General features: G+C 39.6%; 1 protein-coding gene across 1 annotated transcript in view; it reads left to right on the top strand.

The window, feature by feature from the left end:
- Window positions 1-21,579, top strand: part of Aspm (abnormal spindle microtubule assembly) — a 48,692-nt gene that overhangs the window by 18,840 nt on the left and 8,273 nt on the right. Inside the window, exons 10-20 of the mRNA XM_028773782.1 lie at window positions 136-311; window positions 1,232-1,377; window positions 1,467-1,552; window positions 2,539-2,760; window positions 4,580-4,787; window positions 4,880-5,022; window positions 5,288-5,416; window positions 7,738-7,932; window positions 12,894-16,718; window positions 18,012-18,178; window positions 19,966-20,053. Of these exons, the coding sequence (XP_028629615.1) occupies window positions 136-311; window positions 1,232-1,377; window positions 1,467-1,552; window positions 2,539-2,760; window positions 4,580-4,787; window positions 4,880-5,022; window positions 5,288-5,416; window positions 7,738-7,932; window positions 12,894-16,718; window positions 18,012-18,178; window positions 19,966-20,053 (5,385 nt within the window). The remainder of the gene's footprint in view (window positions 1-135; window positions 312-1,231; window positions 1,378-1,466; window positions 1,553-2,538; window positions 2,761-4,579; window positions 4,788-4,879; window positions 5,023-5,287; window positions 5,417-7,737; window positions 7,933-12,893; window positions 16,719-18,011; window positions 18,179-19,965; window positions 20,054-21,579) is intronic.

The following is a 21,579-nucleotide window of genomic DNA, read 5'->3' as shown; positions in this document are numbered from 1 at the left end:
GTTTGCATTTGCCTTGGTTATAAGTAGTCTCTTTATACTCCATATTATTTCTACAAGTACAGGATGGTTTAAAGGATTTGTTGTTATCAGAAATAAAATCAATACTACTAAAACATACTTGTTCTCTGTCCATAGGCTAGTAAAGAGCTTCTTCTAGCTTTTTCACGAGATTTCCTAAGTGGTGAAGGTGACCTTTCCCGTCACCTTAGCTTATTGGGGTTACCCGTGAGCCACGTTCAGACACCGCGTGATGAATTTGATTTTGCTGTTACGAATCTTGCAGTGGACTTGCAGTGTGGGGTTCGCCTTGTGTAAGTATAAGTTAAAGATTTACTTAATGGGATAGGCTAAAAACATTTTTTTAAACAGGTCTTTCCTGGATTAATACTTAAATATTTTATGGTGTAATAAATTTATATCTTAAAAAGTGTTTAGTTTTTGCTTTAACAAAAATGATGTATTAGTTATGCCATAGAATTTTGTGTTCACTGCTGTTAGGGGAATAGGGTCTGTGGGTGGGAATACCCAGTGTCTCAGAGTAGGGTTACAAAGAGCATAAACACTGAATACTTAAAAACACTGTGTCAGCAGCGACTTCCTCTGACTTACGTATGATATAATGTGAGTAACAGAGATGCGACTGGGAGTTGGCTTTCCGATTCTGCTGTGTCTGCGTTTAAGTCCTTAGGCGTCATCCTAGTGATCTGCTCTGGCTTGGAAACTGAAAAAATGTTAATTTCAGCTTTTACCCTCTGTCATTACTTGTTAGCTATGTGACTGAGTTTACTTAATTCCTCTAAGTCTTAGTGCCTTCTGTAAACGAAGGAAAAAAAAATTCAGGAACAGTTAATATCTAAATACGGGATTTGCTGATGATTAAGAAAAACAGGTACTTGATTGTTGTGTAGAATATGCCGCATCTTCCTGCCCAACATTTCCTCCTATACCCCTTCCTCCTCCTCTGTCTGACTATAAAGAACTCTATTAAATGGTTGATATTTGCGTGTCTTGTGTTTTTCTTTCTTATGTATGTGTAGACCTCAAACATCTAGACTTACAATGAGAAACAATTCCACTTGCTAACTGAAGCAAGGAAAACGTTTCTGAGAGACCTTTTGTCCTTAATGTGTTAGAATCTTGGGACTTGTTTGGGCAGAATCTTTATTTAAATGAACCTTTTCTTAGAGAAGTTTCACTGTAGAAGTTTTATTTAAAATTTCTTTACTGCTAGGCGAACCATGGAGCTTCTCACACAGAACTGGAATCTGTCAGACAAACTCAGGATCCCTGCAATAAGTCGAGTTCAAAAGATGCACAATGTTGATCTTGTTCTTCAGGTTCTCAAGTCTCGAGGAGTTCCACTGACTGATGAGCATGGTAAACACAGAATCAGAATAAAACTGCATGTCCTTGCTGAAGCTTGCTGTGTGCCTATGTTGTCCTAACGGGCTGCCTTTCACTTGTAGGGAATACTATCTCATCTAAGGATATTGTGGATAGGCACAGAGAGAAAACCCTTGGGTTGCTTTGGAAAATAGCATTTGCTTTCCAGGTATTGTATGTTTAGCTTTCTTCTTCTTCTTCTTCCTCTTCCTCTTCTTCCTCCTCCTCCTCCTCCTCCTCCTCCTCTTTCTCCTCCTCTTCTTCTTCTTCCTCCTTCTTCTTCCTTCTCCTTCTCCTCCTCCTCTTCCTCCTCTTCCTCCTCCTCCTATCAATTTTGAATGCCGATTATTAAAATCACTTTAAATAAAATGAAGACTAGTAATTGCCAGTGGCACTTTCTGGGCTTTAGTGTATCCTAGGAACTGTGGAAATTGCTTTTGTTTTACAATTAAATCTTTTTTTATACTATGGGCAAAGTCAATACAGCTTCCCCATAAAGGAATGGAAGCTAAAGTCTCCATCTTAGAAGAAATAGTGCTAAGTGTACACCCCAGGCTTCTGTAGACCCAAATTTCATATTTTTAACCAGAAAACATTTTTTACCATTTGTCTGTGGATACTATTTGTAATTAAAAATATAATTTTTGTGCTAAAATATACATTTTAGGTAGGTTTTGTTGGATTGAAAAAATTCTGTGTGTGTGTGTGTATGTTTGTGGTGTGTGTATGTTTATGTGTGTGAAGAGGGAAGAAGTCAATGGTGAGTGTTTTTTTTCTTCGTTGCTGTTCACTTTGTTCTTTGAGATAAAGCCATTTGTTGAAGTGGCTCACTGATTTGGCTAGATTGGCTGGCCAGGACGTCCCCAGGATGCACATGTCTTTGTCCCCGTAGATAATGTGATAGCATACCTGGTTTGTACATGGGCCCTGGTGATCTGTGCTCAGGTGTCCTTGACTGTGTAGTTGTCCCTTTCCCGCCTGAGCTGGCTCACTCCCCATTTTGTTAACATTTCCGATTAGGTCCCCCCACCCCCACTCCCACCCCCACCCCTCCTTCTGCATTTTCTTTTTGTAGAGACAGTTATTTTTTGTGGGCTAAAAATGAAATATGAAAAACATACAAAAATGTACTTACTTTTCTGTATTTTTTTTCAGGTGGATATTTCCCTTAATTTAGATCAATTAAAGGAAGAAATTGATTTTCTAAAGCACACATACAATATAAAGAAAGCTATGTCTGCACTAACATGCCCTTCTCCAGCTATAACTAATAAGCAAAAAGACAAAAGGACTAGTGGGGGCTTTGAGCACTACAGTGACAGTGTGAAGTCATTGATGGATTGGGTAAATGCAGTTTGTGCCTTCTATAATAAAAAGGTTAGTCTTTTTTCCTTTTGATTTTTAATATATTTTAAACCTTTGCTAAAGTATAACAATATTTAACATCTTGTTATGTATTTCTTTAATAGTTGATAGTTAGCGTATTTTCACACACACTATGCACATTCATTATTAGCAAACTATCAGCAATTATTATCATCTTATAGTCTATATAACCTGTTATACAGACTGTCGTCAATTGAACAGTGCACAATAACTTTTTATCAGTAAGAAAGATTAAAAACTTTGAGAAAAGACAAATGTTGTCCTCTATCCTGTACTAAATGTAGATTTAAATACACATAATCACAATATATTTACATATACACATCCATATATATTCATACACGTTTGACATGAAATCAGAAGGGTGCAGTCAAGAGGGAGGAAAAAAGATAGCAAGGGAGAAGGAGTGACTGAATAGGCTACAATTATATATAGATAATTGTATATATAATATATATGATATTATATATATATATATATATATATGTATGTATTGTATACAATTATATATGTATATGTAACATTTGTCCACAAAATTAAAAGAAAAATTTTAAAAATGCAGATGCTACATAAAATCATGGCATGGAAATCCTTATTTTATTCTATTGTAATAACCAAAGAAACATCATACAGAATAGAGTAACAGACCTTGGCTGGGTCTTTATAATAGTTTGTTAGGTTGGTACTTTCTATATGATATGAACTTTTAAGTATGACTACTTTAAGAATGTGCCCACATGCATATAAACTCCTTGATAAGGAATATTAAACCAAATCAGTAGCACAGATTGCATATTCCTAGGTATATGGTAAATTGTTGCACCTCAATGACATCGTCACTAGAAACATTGTTAGCTATAATGGTGGCCTTCTATGTTTTAATCAAATCCTAAAGTGTCAAAGATGTGACTGGTTTTTACTGTGAATTCAGTAAGTAGCCGAAATGGATTTGTCTCAGAAGTCCATCATAGCAGCTTGTCTGCTTGTTCACTGCAAGTGTTGAGGCCTGTCCTCCGCTGAGGTCGAATGATGACACTGCCTTTTTTCTGTCCTTTTCATGGTCTATATGTTTACTGTGTTTTCTGCTTTTCCTTAATTTCCTTGTTTAAAATCGCCCTCAGTTGTAGTGCTGAATCACTGAGTAGCATTCCTAAGGAAGACCATCTTGTTTCAGGTTAATGACTTGTTAAATGAGCTTCATTTTGGCATCTGTCCCAGTGCTGTTGGCCATGAGATTAATGTCACTATATCTTGAAAACACATAAGCCAAACTTTATGAGTGATGGAAATGTTGGAATTTAACCTAATTTTTTCATTAAGAGACTGGTTCATTTTTTCCAAATTTGGTATTTATGACTATTGGCTATGAACTGTAGTTCTTATAGTTCTCCAAAGACTGCCATACACACTACTGTGTGCCGGGTGACTTAACATTCTATTTTCTCAACAGTTGTAGAAGCCAGAGGTCTAAAAGTAAGGTGTTGCCAGTCCGTAGTCTCATTAAAGGCCATTCTCCCCTGCTCCCCTTTTATATTCTGGTACGAGGCAGGAATTCTGTTTGGTTTTTGGCTTGAAGCTGCATTAGTTCAGTCTCTGCCTTTGCCATCACGTACTGGTCTGTATTTCTCTCTGTATCTCTCTGTTCTTCACCTAAAGTCATAGTCTCAGGTTCTGGGAAGGGTAATGCTCTTTTGAGAGATGCTGTCCAACCAAGGATAGTAATACTGTAACCAAACCCTACTTTTTTACTAAAGTATGTTTATATTAATATGTGAGTAGCATTGATTGTTTCTCTGATGTTTGCACTCAGGTGGAGAATTTTACAGTGTCTTTCTCAGATGGCCGTGTGCTGTGCTATTTGGTCCACCATTACCACCCATGCTATGTGCCTTTCGATGCTATATGCCAGCGTACCACTCAGTCCGTGGCCTGCACACAGACTGGATCAGTGGTACTGAATTCTTCATCTGAATCTGAAGGCAGTTGTCTGGATCTGTCTCTTGAAGCACTTGATCACGGTTAGTCCTTTTAGGCTGCTTAAGTCTTGTGCTTCTTTGCCGTGTCTGATTGTTGACTACACTCATCTCTTTATCACTTGTGCATGTCATAGAAAGTACTCCAGAAATGTACAAAGAGCTTCTAGAAAATGAAAAGAGAAATTTTCATTTGGTGAGATCTGCAGCTAGAGATCTTGGAGGAATACCTGCTATGATTCATCATTCAGACATGTCTAACACAATTCCAGACGAAAAGGTTAGTGAACAATTTCTTCATAATCACTCTTTGTTTTGCTTTTTGAGACAAGGATTGTCTGAGTAGTCCTGGCTGTCCTGGAATTTGCTCTCTGTAGACCAGTGTGACCTCAGACTCAGAGATTTGCCTGCCTCTGCCTCCTGAAGGTTGGCATTAAAGGTGTGAGCCACCACACATGGCTTATCATGCTCTTAATGTGCCTCAGAGGGCGCTAGTGAGAGATGGTTCTGTCCTGACCCTCTCCTTTCCTCTTGTATTTTCTTAGGTGGTTATCACCTATTTGTCATTTCTTTGTGCAAGGCTTTTGGATCTCCGTAAAGAAATAAGAGCTGCCCGACTTATACAGACAACATGGAGACAATATAAACTAAAGAGAGACCTGAAACACCATCAGGTAATTGTGGAAAATGAGAACAGTATCACACAGAATTCCAATGAATTTTACAAACAGAGACGGTTGAGATAGTTTTGGGATGCAGAGATAGAAGTATGATATCCTGATGTATCTTCCATCCTGTCTCCCTTACCTGTAATCTGCTGTAGGCCATAGATACCTTCTTGTAAATGTGTGAAGACTAACCTAGGAGTACTTGCCTCACCTTTTGCTTTTTACTGCAGTCTCCTCTGCCTCCTCTGGAGATTGGGAATGGTCTCTTGCTGTCTCAGGAATGGTTTGACTCCCTGAGTTTTAGTGCTGCTTAGGCTTGAGTTCGGGATCTTATAATGATTCTCCGATTCAGTCATGTTGACAACCAAGATGAGCCATCACAAAAGGCTAATTTAAAAGAAATTTTTATAGCTCTGGTTATATTTTATTGGTTAATCTGATCGCTACTTGTTGCTTGTGCTGGCAGTATTCCCACTCTTGCATGGTGAGGATGACATCCATCTGTATCTTTCTATTAAAAACACATGTAACATCCTCCCTCGATCCCCATACGCATTTCCTGAGCTGCTAGGCTGTTAAGGATTATCCTGAGATACGCTTTCAGCTTTGAGATGTTGCTTTGATGCTATTGTTATAATTAGTATAAACTCTCCATTAATAATAGAGTCATTCAAGCTGTGTGGGAATGAAACGGCAGGTAGAAAACATTTCCTGGGTCCCCTGATAAGTTCAGCATGTTGTTTTTTCCTATCCATAAGTACATACAAACTTTAAATTAAATTAAATTAAATTAAATCCTAGTATTTGGTCTATGTATGGGGGAAATAAAAGAAACTGGTAACTTGATCATAGAGTTATGGGTATGGCGTTAAAATAATGTCATGGTTAAATGAATGGCCAATAGTTGCAGATGTGAACACAGTAACCATGGCTTAGGCTAGTTGTCTTGATAATTCTTGTAGTGCATTTGCCTCCCTCTGTCAACACTTTATCTAATGACATGTAAAGTTGTGGATTTTAGTCACTTGAAGTAAACTGGATCTTTCATTTGAGATAAGTTTCATTTCACTTCAGTTTCTTTCATCCAAGGTATTGTTGGTGTTTTTAATTCTGACCCAAACATTCTGTATTTCTGAGCTCAGTCACTTCTAAAATCTTCTTTATCAATCATCATTGTTTCTAGTAGTGTACTTCTAGCTGAACTACTTGCAAAGAAGTAAGAAGAGACATTGAGATGTGGTATGATGGTCTGGTCACTTTGATAGGCATACTTCCTCTGTCCTAAGATTACAATTGTCTAGTTTATTATGTTTAGCTCAGTGCTGTGGTCTAGTACATGGCCTTTCCTGTTCCTTGGTATTTGTTTTAATCTACTGATTACCTTTTTCATGTTCTCGAATGACAATTTGATGGGTTCCCTAGTTGTTCTCACACATTATGGCTTCTTCCATGCAGACGGCACCCACTGATGTGTAGAGCCCCCTTCCACGTGCTCCAGACAATAACATAGCGAGGGTCAGGCATGCTTTAAGTTATTTCTTTCCACTGCTCAACTCAGGTTGAGTAAAGTGTATAGCAAGGCAAACACAGGAACAGCTTGTCAGATGCTGGCTGTTGCCTGCCTGCAGACTGACAAGTTCTGTGACTCTGTGCCTCCGTTGGTCCAGGTCATAAGTGCTGTATCTAGTCATTGTTTTAATGAGATTAAAATGATCATTTATGAACTGTGAGATGAAATGTTTGTTGGTCATAGTAGTCACTCTTCCAAAGTAATACAAGTAGGGGTGGGCAGGATGCTTGCTTCTGTTCCAGGACACACAGCTTCTCCTGGATAGCTCATGTTGCTGCACCTCTCAGCTCTAGTTCTCACAGTGCAGACTATATCCCCTGTTTTTCGTGATCTGTAATGAAGGGAGAGGTATATTGTTTCTCCTCTTTTTTGTATTGCTTTGCTCAAATTGTAACAAAGCAATACTACCTTACACTGCAAAACATTTTGTGTGCCATGCATACAACTCTTTCCTATGAGTCCACTGGATCCATGTCAGAATCACGTTATAGTTAATCTGTAGATGATTTGTGTATATCAAACATGTCTGTATTTTATCTTAGTTCAGTTCTTAGGGTGCTTGTTTTTTCTAATCACTTGTATTTTTGATATGCCCAGAAGCACTTGTAGCCCCAGGATGAACATAAGCCTAGAGTAAGGGAGGGTTTTACAGGATAAATTACTAATATACTTAATGTGTAGAAATTGATTATTTTACAAAGAATAAAGTCTTAAAGTGTTTGTTAACTCAGTTCTGTTTTTTTTTTTCTCACTAAAGGAAAGAGACAAAGCTGCTAGAATTATTCAGTCCATTGCTCTCAAGTTTTTAAGTAGACGAAGATGGCAAAAAAAAGTCAGTGCAGCTCTAGTCATTCAAAAATGTTGGCGAAGAGTCTCAGCACAAAGGAAGCTGCTGATGCTGAAAAATGAAAAACTGGCAAAACTTCAAAGTAAATCAGCATCACTTATTCAGGTATGATATTCTGGAATGAAATTTAAACTTAAAAAATTTATGCCTATTTTAGCAAAGAAGGAAATATGTGATAGAATTTTCAGTGACCAATACTGACCCTTGGTGCATCAGAGAAGATTGATCCTGGAACCCCGTGTCGATATCCAGATATGGATACATTTTCATATAACTTCTATACAACCTCCGTATACTTCAAATCATTAAAGCTTCTCTGTAGTACCTGGTACTATGTAAGTGCTGTGTGGATCCTAGTCAGGTTGTATTGCTTAGGGAACAGTAACCAGAATAGTGAACAGTATGTGCAGATTCAGTCAGACACTTACTCTTTTCCTCAGGTATCTCTCATCTGCCGTTAGCTTGAATTCAATGATGTGAAACACAAGGACATAGAGCGACTGCCTAATTAAGGGCTTGTGGTTGACACCTCTTTGCTGTCGACTGAATGCTGCTGTGGGTAGCATAAGGCTGAGACACAGCTGAAGCTCTGTGCCCCTTACTGTCTTGTGTGACATTAGAGCTTTGTAATCTTTGACTCCATGGGAAGTGCTGGTGTACCAGGCTATTCAGTGCTCCTTTACTTTGAATCCTGGAAACTTCTCTGAGCAAAATGGACATTTTCCTCTCTATCTCCTTTGGTTTATCTCAGAAATAGTGGTGATGACTGGCTAACAGAATGCCTATGTTGTTTAAAGACAGAAGTGTTCCATGGATGGGTATCATTTCATTTTTATAATGAATTCTAACATTAGTGCGGTGTGCTATTTCACTTTATACCCTGTAAATAAGCTTTACCCTATAAATGTATCTCTTTTAGAAATGTAAAAGCTTTGATTCTGTCTACTCAAAATGCTAGATTAGTTTAATAAATTATCTCATTTTGAATCACTTTAAAAATAAAATATTATTGCATGTAATGATATTATAGAGCCTGGTGGATTTTCACAAAATGAATACCTATCTAATTACCTCCTTTTCTATGAGGTAGAATATGACCAGCCTCTTTTTTTTTTTTTTTTTTTTTGGTATGGGATAGCATTATTTTATTTACTGTAGTTATTAAATAAAAATGCACCATTGCTTACTTTAAAATAGATATTTCAAGATGGACAGAATTCTTGAAAATTAGGCGTGTTGATATGAATTGAGCTACTCAATATTCGCTTGAGGCTGTGATCCTGTTCCCTGTTGGATTTGGATTCACTTTTTTTTTTTAAAAATAATTTATTTTTTCTCAAATCGTAATTCATTCACACAGGGGTTAAAAACACAGAAAGGTAGGATGTGGAGAAGAGGATGACACTGAAGTGTGGATGTTCAGGGGGAATACAGGTATCTTTCAGAACCTGGTATTGGCTGGGTGAAAGTTCAGGGGACAGGTCACTATGACTCTGCCTATGACTCACTTGTCCTTATCTAAGTTGGTATTGTCTGCTAAGCAACCTATTTACAAGGTCTATGACTACTCAGGCTAGTAAATTTCCAAAAAAAGCTGCCTGTTTACAATAGCTTATAGCCATCTGTTTCAATGTTTTTCCACAGAGACCCAAGACTTGGTGTTAGTGTACATGTATGACAGGCCTATTGCTGATTTTAGGCCTATGGCTGATTTTAGGCCTTCAGTGTGTAAGCAGGGATGCCCCTGACATCTCCTCCCTTCTCTAAGTATAGAAGGGCTGTGGCGATTCTAATCTTGTGAAAGTGGGGATAGAGGCCTGACCTCCAGTAATTGAAGGGGACCTTGTAATGGCTCCGGTCCCCCTGTCGTTGTCCAGTGAGGCATGAGGGCCATACCCATCCCTATGTCTTTTTCCTGGAGAGGGGATACTTTTGACATCAACCCCTATGCAATGACCAGCGTCTTATAAGCTGTTTCACAAAGTTAACTTTTCTACTCCAGCCCCAGGTGACCATTGGCTGTTTTATACTAATCACACCTTTTTCGTATGCATCATTTTAAAGCCATATAAATTAGTTGTGTCCATTTTTGAGTTCAGATTTCTATTATCTCTTTCATTTACCTCTATTCCATTTGTGAGGATTAACCTGTTGAGTAAGCTGCAGCCTAGTTTTCATTCTGTTGTAGATGGACATTTGATGTTCAAGTTCTGACCATTGTAAAGGCTATTTGAATGTGCCTTTCAGTGTGACCATGTCTGTATCCTGTTTACCTGGAAGTAGCACTTGACAGAACCTATGTAGGCACAAGACACCCAAGCTCTTTACACAAAGGAAATGTATTTGCCCCATAGGGACAAAGGAAAGAGAATAAAATAACAAAGAGAGGACAAAAGAGAAGGGGAAAGGAACAGGGAAAGGAAGAAGAGATATTTGTCCTGAGAGGACAGAGAGGAGACATAGGCGAATGGCATATTATAAAGGTAAAAGGAGAAACCCTATGTTAGGACAAAGTGTAGACCAGACAAAAAGGGCCTTTTGATTGCTGGACTTTGATAGCTGGGCCTAGTAGTCAGCCTCAGGAGATACAAGTGGCCAAATAAAGAAATAGGCCTTGGTGGCTAGCTTTAGGAATGTTATCTAGCAGGTTTTTATCAAGAGAGGGAATAGAAGAAGGGCAAAGCCTGTGGGAGCTTTTTGTGCCATGCTGGCTGATGCCATGGTGACTGACATCCCTTCCCAGCTGTGGAGGTTTGGTGGACAGCAGTTACATGGTTACATTTTATTTTTAGGATATGTTGCCAAAGACTTGTCAAAGTACAGTGCAGCTTAACATCACATATAATTTTACACTAATGTAAATACTTAGTTTCTTAGTAACTTTGATATATACTAACATCCAGAACAGTTTTAGTTTGCATTTATTGATCATATAGTAAATACCTTTTATTTTGAAAATTGAATTTTGTGTGATGTTATTTCTACTAATCTAAAATTTTCAGTTTGTCTTCTTGTAGATTTAGTAGATGTCCAGTTATTAGAACATTGCTGGCTGTATGTAATGTGTTTTCTCCCTGACCATGAGTGTCAGGAGCCATCTAGAAGAGGCTAAAACTAACAAGCGACATTTCTGGAGATGGCCCATCATTTTGCATGGCTACAATGGGTAAACTCTTGAAGGGGCTTCAGAGATCTCATCTCTCAGGATTGGTTCTTATTGTGATATGCCTTTCCTGTCATTATTACATAGTCTAATGATTCCTGGGCATTAGCCCACCCTATTGGGTAGATCTAGCAATAATGATTTCATAATTCCTGATAATGATTTTATAGAGTTCCTAAATGTATACAAGTAATTTCCAGCCCTCAAAAATGCACCAAAGCTCTGTAAACCTTCATGTTTCATGGGCTAATTGCACTAGGATAAGAAAGCAAGCTTGGAACGAATTTCCGTTGAGGGAAAAAATTCCAAGTTTATTGTGAGACTGAAGAAGAAATTTTAAGTTAGTATAGAAGAAAGCCTTAATTCACAAATACAAGTAGTTAAGAATACAGGTCAGTAAACTCACTAGCCCAAGGCCGTCATAAAGGATGCAGAGCTGGAGAAACAAAGGTCGATTGAGTGTTCTGGATCTCTCCGCTGGCTGTAAGAGATAGGGAAAATGCTCAAGGATAAATTCTTTGAGAACAAGAACAATAATGAAACACCCATCTGTTCCCGTGATGTTTGACTTAGCCTCCTCTGGAAAAACTCCCACCAAAGGTCCCAAGGACTTGTGAATTAAATTCAGCCAGATGGTCTGTTGGCTCAGATAAGCATCCACACTGGGTCCCAAGGCCATAGGAACCAGGGACTTGACTATTCCTGTGAGATTACTCAAACCTTTGTCCGAGATTTGCTTGCACAAATTGCAGATATTTGAAACAACCAATTGTGTGTGACTGCACCACAACCTCCTGCTCCCCCCACCCCCAGCCTTTGCCTATATTAGCCCTAAGCTTTTAGGCCTCGGGGTCGATTCCTCTACCTCCTGCGTGAGGCTCTTACCGGCCTAGAGCTCCGACAATAAACCTGACTCCTGTGATTGTAGCAAGATGGTCTCTGGAGTATCTTTGGGTCCGAGTCCTCTCAGAGACCCGAGTGAGGGTCACCCTTCGGGGGTCTTTCAAGACCTCTCTGTGATATCTAAAGGTCATGAACTGGGAATGGACAGTTTATTGTAGGTACAAGGACAGAAAATAAAATATTAACTGCTTTATCTATACAGATCTTCAAAACTAATGAGACACTAGGCAGATGATCTGTCTCTTGGCAAAACCGTGCTAACCTATAGCTTGAGAATTATTGTCTTAAAACTTCTAATGAACTTACAGAACTAGAAGATAAATGTCTATTTGTGTGTGTCTGGTGTTGATGGATGCCATAAGAGGACATCAGATCCCTTGGAATTGAGTTATGAACAGTGGTGGGCTACCATGTGACTGCTTGGAACCAAAACCAGGTCCTCTGTAATGGTAACCAGTGCTCTTAACTGAGCCTTCTCTGCAGTCCTAAATTTGTTTTTAAAATGTCATTTTCATGTCGTTAATTGTTAATGATCTGGTTAAATTGTTTATTGCATCTTTTAATTTTCATCGAGCCTAGATATTCTTCTACTTTTTTCTCCAGTTACTGGAAAACAAATCTATTTGTATATTATTTTCTTCTATCACTACTTTCCGTCCACACCTTCCCAGGGTGTTCCCTCCACCTCCAAACTTAGCTTCCTTAATTTCTTCTATGACCGTCGTTGTGTGATTTTGCCAAGCAAATGAGCATTATGTAACTTTATGTAACTGTTTAGCACTTTTTTTTCCCTTTCCTTTTGTAACATTTGGAACACTGAACTGCCTGATGTGGGTACTGGGATCCAAACTCGGGTCCTCTGGATCTGGGTGGCTAAGGCATCTCACTAGCCCTTAACATGGTTATTTTAAAGCAGAATGCTAGATGAATGAGCATTTTCAAGTGTTAACTTCAGAAAGCTATGTGTATTTTACTTTATTTTCTTTCTTACATTTTTCAGGCTTATTGGAGAAGATACTCCACTAGAAAACAGTTTCTGAGGTTGAAACACTATTCAGTCATCCTTCAGTCTAGGATAAGGATGAAAATTGCTCTTACATCTTACAAGCGATATCTTTGGGCCACAGTTACAATTCAGAGGTGTTGGCGCGCTTATTTAAGTAGAAAACAGGATCAACAAAAATTTCAAAAGCTGAAATCCTCATCCCTTGTAATCCAGTTTACGTTCAGAAGGTGGAAGCGACGCAAGCTGCAGTTACAAACCAAAGCTGCAGTAACATTGCAGCGAGCTTTTAGAGAATGGCGTTTCAGGAAACAAACACGAGAAAGATCCGCTGTTGTGATACAGTCGTGGTACAGAATGCACAGGGAGTTGCAGAAATACGTTTATATTAGGTCTTGTGTTGTAGTCATCCAGAGAGAAGTTCGGCGCTTTCAAGCCCAAAAGTTATATAAAAAAAGAAAAGATGCCATCCTGACTCTCCAGAAACACTACAGGGCATATCAGAAGGGGAAGTTGGCCTGCACTGACTATTTGCAGAAACGAGCTGCTGCCATTCGACTCCAGGCTGCATTCAGGGGGATGAAGGCTCGCCGTTCATACAACTTGCAGATTCGAGCTGCCTGTGTTCTTCAGTCCTGTTGGAGGATGCGACAAGAAAGAATTAGATTTTTAAACCTTAAAAAGATGGTTATCAAATTGCAAGCACACGTAAGAAAATACCAACAACTGCAGAAATATAAGAAGATAAAGAAAGCAGCTATTACAATTCAGACTCATTTCCGAGCTTCCATTTTAGCCAAGAAGGTTCTAGCATCTTATCAGAAAACAAGGTTCTCAGTCATTGTTCTACAGTCTGCATATAGAGGGATGCAAGCCCGGAAAAGATTTCATCATGCTTTAACATCTGTTATAAAGATTCAGTCATATTGTCGGGCTTATATATCCAGGAAGAAATTTCAGAGCTTCAGAAATGCTACAATAAAGCTGCAGTCAATTGTCAAAATGAAACAATCCCGTAAGCAGTATTTACAGGTAAGAGTGGCTGCACTGCTTATCCAGCGGTGGTACCGTTCCCAAAAACTTGCTGCACAAAAGAGGAAAGATTACATACAGGTGCGTGAATCCTGTATCAAACTTCAATCATACTTTAGAGGATGTCTGGTCAGAAAGCAGATGAGGTTGCAAAGCAAAGCTGCTATTACTCTACAGTCTTACTTCAGAATGAGGACAGCGAGGCAGCGCTACCTGAAGATGTGCCAGGCAGCTGTCATCATTCAGAGTTTCTACTGTGCCTACAGAGCACAAGTCAGTCAAAGGAAGAACTTCTTGCAGGTCAAAGGAGCGGCTATTTGTTTGCAGGCAGCTTACAGAGGCTGCAAAGTACGTCGTCAAATCAAACAGCAGTCTACAGCTGCTGTTACAATTCAGAGGATTTTTAGAGGCCACAGTCAGAGGGTGAGATACCAGACTATGCTTCAGTCTACTGTACAGATTCAGAGATGGTACAGGGCACACAAAGTTGGTTATGACATGAGAATTCAATTTTTAAAGACAAGAGAGGCTGTGGTTTCTCTCCAGTCTGCCTACCGTGGCTGGCAAGTTCGGCAGCAGCTCAGGAGGCAGTATCAGGCTGCAGTGAAGATCCAGTCTGCTTTTAGAATGGCCATGGCTCAGAGACAGTATAAACTACTAAGAACAGCTGCAGTAGTCATCCAGCAGCATGTCAGGGCATGGGCTGCAGGTAAGAGGCAGCGCTTGGAGTACATCAAACTCCATAATGCAGCTCTGGTGCTTCAGGCTACATGGAGGGGAAAGACACTGAGAAGTCAGATTGCCCGGCAGCACCAATACGCTTCCCTTATACAGTCGTACTACAGAATGCACGTTCAGCGCAGGAAGTGGAGCATCGTGAAAACGGCTGCTCTCCAGATTCAGGTGTGCTATAGGGCTTACAAAGTTGGGAAAGAGCAGCGCCAATTATACTTGAAAACCAAAGCAGCTATTGTAATTTTGCAGTCAGCTTACCGTGGTATGAAAGTGAGAAAACAGATAAGCGAATGCCACAAAGCAGCAGTCACCATACAGTCTGAATTTAGAGCCTACAGAACACAAAAGAAATACATGACCTACAGAACATCAGCTATTATAATCCAGAGATGGTATCGAAATATTAAAATTACAGCCCAGCAACATCAGGAATACCTTAACTTAAAGAGAACAGCAATTAAAGTCCAAGCTGCTTATAGAGGCATTAGAGTAAGGAGACACATTGAGCACATGCACATGGCAGCCACACTTATTCAAGCCATGTTTAAGATGCATCAGTCGAGAGTAAGATACCACAAGATGAAGACAGCAGCTGTTGTAATTCAGGTGAGATACCGAGCATATTATCTAGGTAAAATTCAGCATGAAAAATACCTGATGACTTTGAAGGCTATTAAGACCCTTCAAGCTGGTGTCAGAGGAGCAAGAGTTAGACAGACTGTAAGAAAGATGCATTTTGCAGCAACACTCATTCAATCATATTTTAGGAGACACAGACAGCAAACGTATTTTCATCAGTTGAGGAAGGCGGCAACAATGGTTCAGCAAAGATACCGAGCAGTGAAAGAAGGAAGCGCTCAGTTTCAGAGGTACAGGAGACTGAGGTGTTCTGTAATTCTCCTTCAGGCTGCCTTCAGAGGACTGAAAACTAGGAGACACTTAAAAGCTATGCATTTCGCTGCTACTCTTATTCAGAGGAGATTCAGGACTCTCCTGATGAGAAGGAAGTTCCTCTCTCTCAGGAAAACTGTCATTTGGATTCAGAGACAGTACCGTGCAAGACTTCATGCTAAGTATTCCCGACAACAACTACTGTTGGAAAAGGCAGTTACAAAGATCCAGTCATCATACAAAGGATGGGTGGTAAGGAAAAGGGTTCAAAAGATGCACAGGGCAGCTGCTGTGATTCAGGCCACTTTCCGAATGCACAGAGCCTGTATGAGGTACCAGCATTTGAAGTGGGCCTCAGTTGTAATCCAAAAGCAATACCAAGCACACAGAGCTTCAAAATTGCAAAGGCAGCTTTTCGTCAGGCAAAGACATGCTGCTGTGATCCTTCAGGCTGCCTTTAGGGCGATGAAAACCAGAAATCATTTGAAGACTATGCATTCTTCTGCAACCCTTATTCAGAGTAGATTTAGAGCTTTCATTGTAAGGAGACAATTCATTGCTCTCAGAAAAGCTGCTATATTTGTGCAGAGGAAGTACCGAGCCACCCTTCATGCCAAGCATATTTTGCACGAATTCTTGCAGTTACGAAAAGCAGCCATTACAATCCAGTCCTCTTATCGAAGACAGATGGTACAAAAGAAGTTAGAAGAAATGCACAGGGCTGCAGCTCTCATCCAGGCTACTTTCAGAATGCACAGAACTTATGTTAGATTCCACCTTTGGAAACACGCCTCGATTAGAATTCAGCAGCATTATCGAACATACAGAACTATAAAACTACAAAAAGAAAAACTAATCAGAGAAGAAAAGCACAGTGCTGCTGTCAGAATACAAAGCACATACAGGATGCATAGGCAGCGTTGTTTCTATCAGCAGCTTCGATGGGCAGCAAAAGTAATACAAAAAAAATACAGAGCAAAGAAGAAGAGACAGCAAGGTCTGCCCAGTTCGCATAAGGAAGAAACACCTCTAATTCAGATGCATTTTCAGGGTTTAAACACTGCCAAACAAGTTCAGCAGCAGCACGAGGCCACCGTGATTCTAAAGAAGCATTTTAGAGCCTTTAAAGCAAGGAGGCATATGGAATCTGAAAGAGTCTTCCAGGTAAGTAACGTGCCACACGTGCACCTGGCTGCCACACTAGAGTCACTCTGCGAAATGCATATGCTAAAGCTGTTTACTGAGGAAAGAAATACATTTTTGTGTTGTGCTGGTTTAGCATTATAATAGAGGAAATGAAAGGTTACCAATTCAGCAGCTATACCGTTCCTCCTGGCTACAGGGAGCCTATACAAGGAGATTGAAATGGTGATGAGCTCCGTGTGAAGTACCAGACCCTAGTGTCTCACAGACTGCCACTATGGCAGCTCACTATGTCTGGAGGTCAGAAGACCAGTTAAATGTTTTAGATTGCTCTGTATATTTTGAATCTCCTACTGATAATTGAGCCTTGTGGTGGAAGGATGTATAGGAAGAAGAGGGTCTAAGACATGGATCTGAAGACATAAGATTACAAGGGTATTTAGCAAAGTCTACAGGATCCTAGGAAGGAAGAAAACTGAGAAATTTGGTATCAACCAGCCAGGGATTGGGAGAGAAGAGGAAGTGTGCTCCTATTCCAGATACTATGAATCAATGGCTGCTTTAGATTTTAGTTAGAATATGTCATGTATCATTAACTATGTGACAGAAAAGCCAAACTAATCTCATGAAAAGTCAACTAAATTCTATTTTATACAAGTAGAGGGTTTAGGGAATATTTCATTTCACAATACACTTACAAATATTAACTATGGCAGACCTTGTATCATTGGAACAGTATATCAACTGTTATTTAATTTCTCTGGTCCATAATTTGTATATTTTATTACTATAACAATCATTCTTTAAATTTTAATTGAATACGTTATAGTTGTCACAATCACCAACTTGCCAAAATGAGAAATGGCTGTCCTTTCAAAATCCTGCTTCAGGCAGATGACCAATGAATGTGGAGCGGAAGCTGTTGCTTTTTTTCTTCAAAAAGTAGGATTTATTTTATTTCTGTTCTTCCAGACACATTGAGGACAGTGAGCATCTCTCTGCTTTGAACAAATCCTACATAGCTTAACTTCAAACTTCTGATTAGGCTGTGCTGAGGCGGACTGGCCACCAGCCACACAGTATGTGTGGTAAAGTGATTACTACACATACACTATTGTAATAACACAGTTGTCTGAAGCCTCACTATGTGTCAGTCTGGCAGAGCAGAAACCAACTCAAAATTTACAATTAATGTTTTGTGTCCATTAATTATATATTAACTATTACAATTACTTTAGCAGTAATTGCATAAGATCTTTCCAGTTTGCAGTCTTAGACCATTATTGTAAACTTATATTTCTATGCTTGGTATAGGCTGTATGGAGAAAGTATAAAGCTAAGAAATACTTATCCAAAGTGGAAGCTGCCTGCAGGATTCAAGCTTGGTATAGGTGCCGGAGAATGCGCAAGAGGTATGTAACTTTATTGAAAGCTGTTAAAATTATTCAAGGTTACTTCTATGTGAAGCTAGAGAGAACGAGGTCATGTATTACAACTCTGGGGACATAGGAAGGATCTTAGCTAAAGTAACAATACTGCTTATTAACCTTTAAGTAATTGCTATGTTCAATTTATATGGTTTTAAAAATTGTGTGTGTGTGTGTGTGTTTGTGTTTGTTCTCTGATAATGGCACAGAATATATCTTTTGGGCTTAGTATATATATGTGTGTATATATGTATATATATGTATATGTATAACTTTGATAATATAATTTAGTAAAAAAGTATGTATGTGATTTATTCAGATCCAAAGGGATGACAGAAGGAAAGTGAATAAACTGGTCTGGTATTCATTTTCACATTCTTTGTTGATTTTGCTTCTGGCAACAATTGTTCATTTTGTTGTGCGTACTCTGTATGTGTGAGTGAAGAGAGGCAGAGCTTACCACAGCCCACTTACTTTTTGAGACGAGGTCTTTCACTGAACTCAGCAGTTAGCTAGAGTGAGTACCCAGCAAGCTCTGAGTCTGCCTGTCTCCACACCGCAGTGCTACGCCTGCCTTTCACATGGGCATCTAAGGTCTGAACTCAGGCCCCTATGTCTGCACAGCAGAAACTCTGCTGATTGAGAAGTCTGGGTTTTGTTTTTGTTATACTGTGTTTTATTTTCTATCTACTTTATCCTTAATGATGAAGAGCCTGTTCCTATTTAGTTTCTGTTTCAAAAATGTTCATAAAGTTTTACTAGCTGTCCTTATATTTTTTAATGCCATTGTGTAAGAATTTCTTTTTTTTAAATCCAGAATTGATGACCTATTGCATCAGTAATTGCTTAGAATTCACTAAAGGGGACCTCCAGTGTTTGAGGAGCTCCTTTCCCAATAATGTTGGGGAAAGGGTCAGTTGTAGGTGATGCTTACCATCAGTATGAAGGTATATGGTCGTACCAGTGGTGAGCGTCTCTTGTGGATTCTCAGCCTTACTTTCTAAGAATGGTGGTCCTAAGACAAGCTAGTTGTTGTTCAGTGTCAGGTTCATGTCGTAGAACCAGTCTTTCTTTTCCTGTAAGTATCTCTTTTTTCTTTGATGAGTTCATTTCAGTGACTGCCTCCATCATCCAGGAATTCTTCTCTTAATAAGACATTGAAAAGTATTCTACAAATTTCTTTGTCCTACTAGATTTTAGAGCTTATGTTTTACACAGTAGAATATTGTTACTTGTTGTGGATAGCCCCAACCTTGTATTTTGATACTAATTCCCCTTTCCTGTGAAGGGCTGCAGAGGAGGTGTGAGTCATTACACAGGTGATTTCTAGTGAACCTTCTGCCCATCCTAATTTGTAAAATAAAGGCTGGAGCCAGTGATTGGGCAGAAGAAGGGGAGGTGGAGAAATAAAGGTTGGCGGGAGAGATCAGAGAGGAAGGAGAGAGAAAATGATGGAGGACGACGGAGGAGGACTTCTGGAAATCAGGAGGTAGAAGAACAAACGCAGGGCCTGGAAAACTGTCAAGTTATAAGGGTCTCATAGCTGGAAAATAGAGTTGTGAAGTGGAGAGACTCTGCCCAATCTAGGCTTGCAGAATAGAGTCATAATTATTGAGTTGTGTTTTCTTTGACCGATCTTATTTGGGTTGGTTATTTACTGCAACAGTTAGTTGCTCACCTGGCTTTAATTGTCTAAAAGACTCTGACTGCAGGAGCTGAAGTGTGAAGTGTACTATTTATCTTACACCACTGCTGTTCTAACATGTTCCTTCTTGGTATTGGGACAACGACAACAGTGACTAGATGAAATGATTTAAAGTTATCTCTAATCTACTTCTCAGGTTCTTGAAGATGAGGGCAGCAGCTATTATAATTCAAAGGACATGGAGAGCTGCACTCTATGCCAGAGGTGCTCGTGAGAATTTAAAAGTAAGTGTAATTGGATATTTTATTTATTTACATTTCAGATGTTATCCCCTTTCCCCATTCCCTCCTTCCCCAGACCCCCACCTATGCACTCCCATCTCCGGACCCTAAAATTCCCCCACACTTGTCGTTGGGGACCAAGGATCTCCTCTTCCATCTGTGCCCTACAAGGCCATCCTCCCCTACATATACAGCAGGAGCCATGGGTCTCTCCCTATGTGCTCCCAGGCTTGTGGTTTAGACCCTGGGAGCTCTGGTTGGTTGGTATTGTTGTTCTCCCCGTGGGGCCACAAACCCCTTCAGCTCCTTCAGTCTTCTCTCTAACTCCTCCATTAGGAACCCCATGATCAGTTCAATGGTTAGCTGTGAGCATCCACCTCTGAATATGTCAGACTCTGGCAGAGCCTCTCAGGAGACAGCTATATCAGGCTCCTGTCAGCATTGACTTCCTGACATCCACATCCTTTGGTGACTGCACATGGGATGGATACCCAGGTGGAGCAGTCTCCAGACGACCCCTCCTTCAGTTTCTGTCCCACGCTTTGTCTCCATATTTGCTCCCATGAGTATTTTGTTACTCCTTCTAAGAAGGACCGAGGCACCTACACTTTGGTCTTCCTTCTTCATGAGCTTCATGTGGTCTGTGAGTTGTATCTTGGATATTTCGAGTTTTGGGCTAATATCCACTTATCAGTGAGTGAATACCATGTGTGTTCTTTTGTGATTGGGTTACCTCACTCAGGATGATACTTTCCAGTTCCAACCATTTGTCTAAGAATTTCATGAATTCATTGTTTTTAACAGCTGAGTAGTACTCCATTGTGTAAATGTACCACATTTTCTGTATCCATTCCTCTGTTGAATGACATCTGGGTTCTTTCCAGCTTCTGGCTATTATAAATAAGGCTACTATGAACATAGTGGACCATGTGTCTTTGTTATATGTTGGAGCATCTTTTGGGTATATGCCCAGGAGTGGTATAGCTGGATCTTCAGGTAATACTATGTCCAATTTTCTGAGGAACTGCCAGACTGATTTCCAGAGTGGTTGTACCAGCTTGCAGTCCCACCAAGAATGGAGGAGTGTTCCTCTTTCTCCACATCCTTGCCAGCATCTGCTATCATCTGAGTGTTTAATCTTATCCATTCTGACTTGTGTGAGGTGGAATCTCAGGATTGTTTTGATTTATATTTCCTTGATGACTAAGGATGTTGAACATTTCTTTAGGTGCTTCTCGGCCATTCGAGTTTCCTCAGTTGAGAATTCTTTGTTTAGCTCTGTACCCAATTTTTTTTAAATAGGGTTATTTGATTGTCTGTAATCTAATTTCTTGAGTTCTTTGTATATATTGGATATTATCCCTATATCAGATGTAGGACTGGTAAAGATCTTTTCCCAACCTGTTGGTTGCCACTTATCCATTAGTACATGAGAGTCAGTCTCTGTCTCTCTGTCTTTCTTTCTTTCTTTCTGTCTTTCTCTCTCTCTCTCTCTCTCTCTCTCTCTCTCTCTCTCTCTCTCTCTCTCT

The sequence above is a fragment of the Grammomys surdaster genome, unplaced genomic scaffold, assembly GCF_004785775.1.
Source record: "Grammomys surdaster isolate TR1022 unplaced genomic scaffold, NIH_TR_1.0 234, whole genome shotgun sequence".
NCBI lineage: Eukaryota > Metazoa > Chordata > Mammalia > Rodentia > Muridae > Grammomys > Grammomys surdaster.
This window is presented reverse-complemented; position numbering and strand designations above follow the sequence as displayed.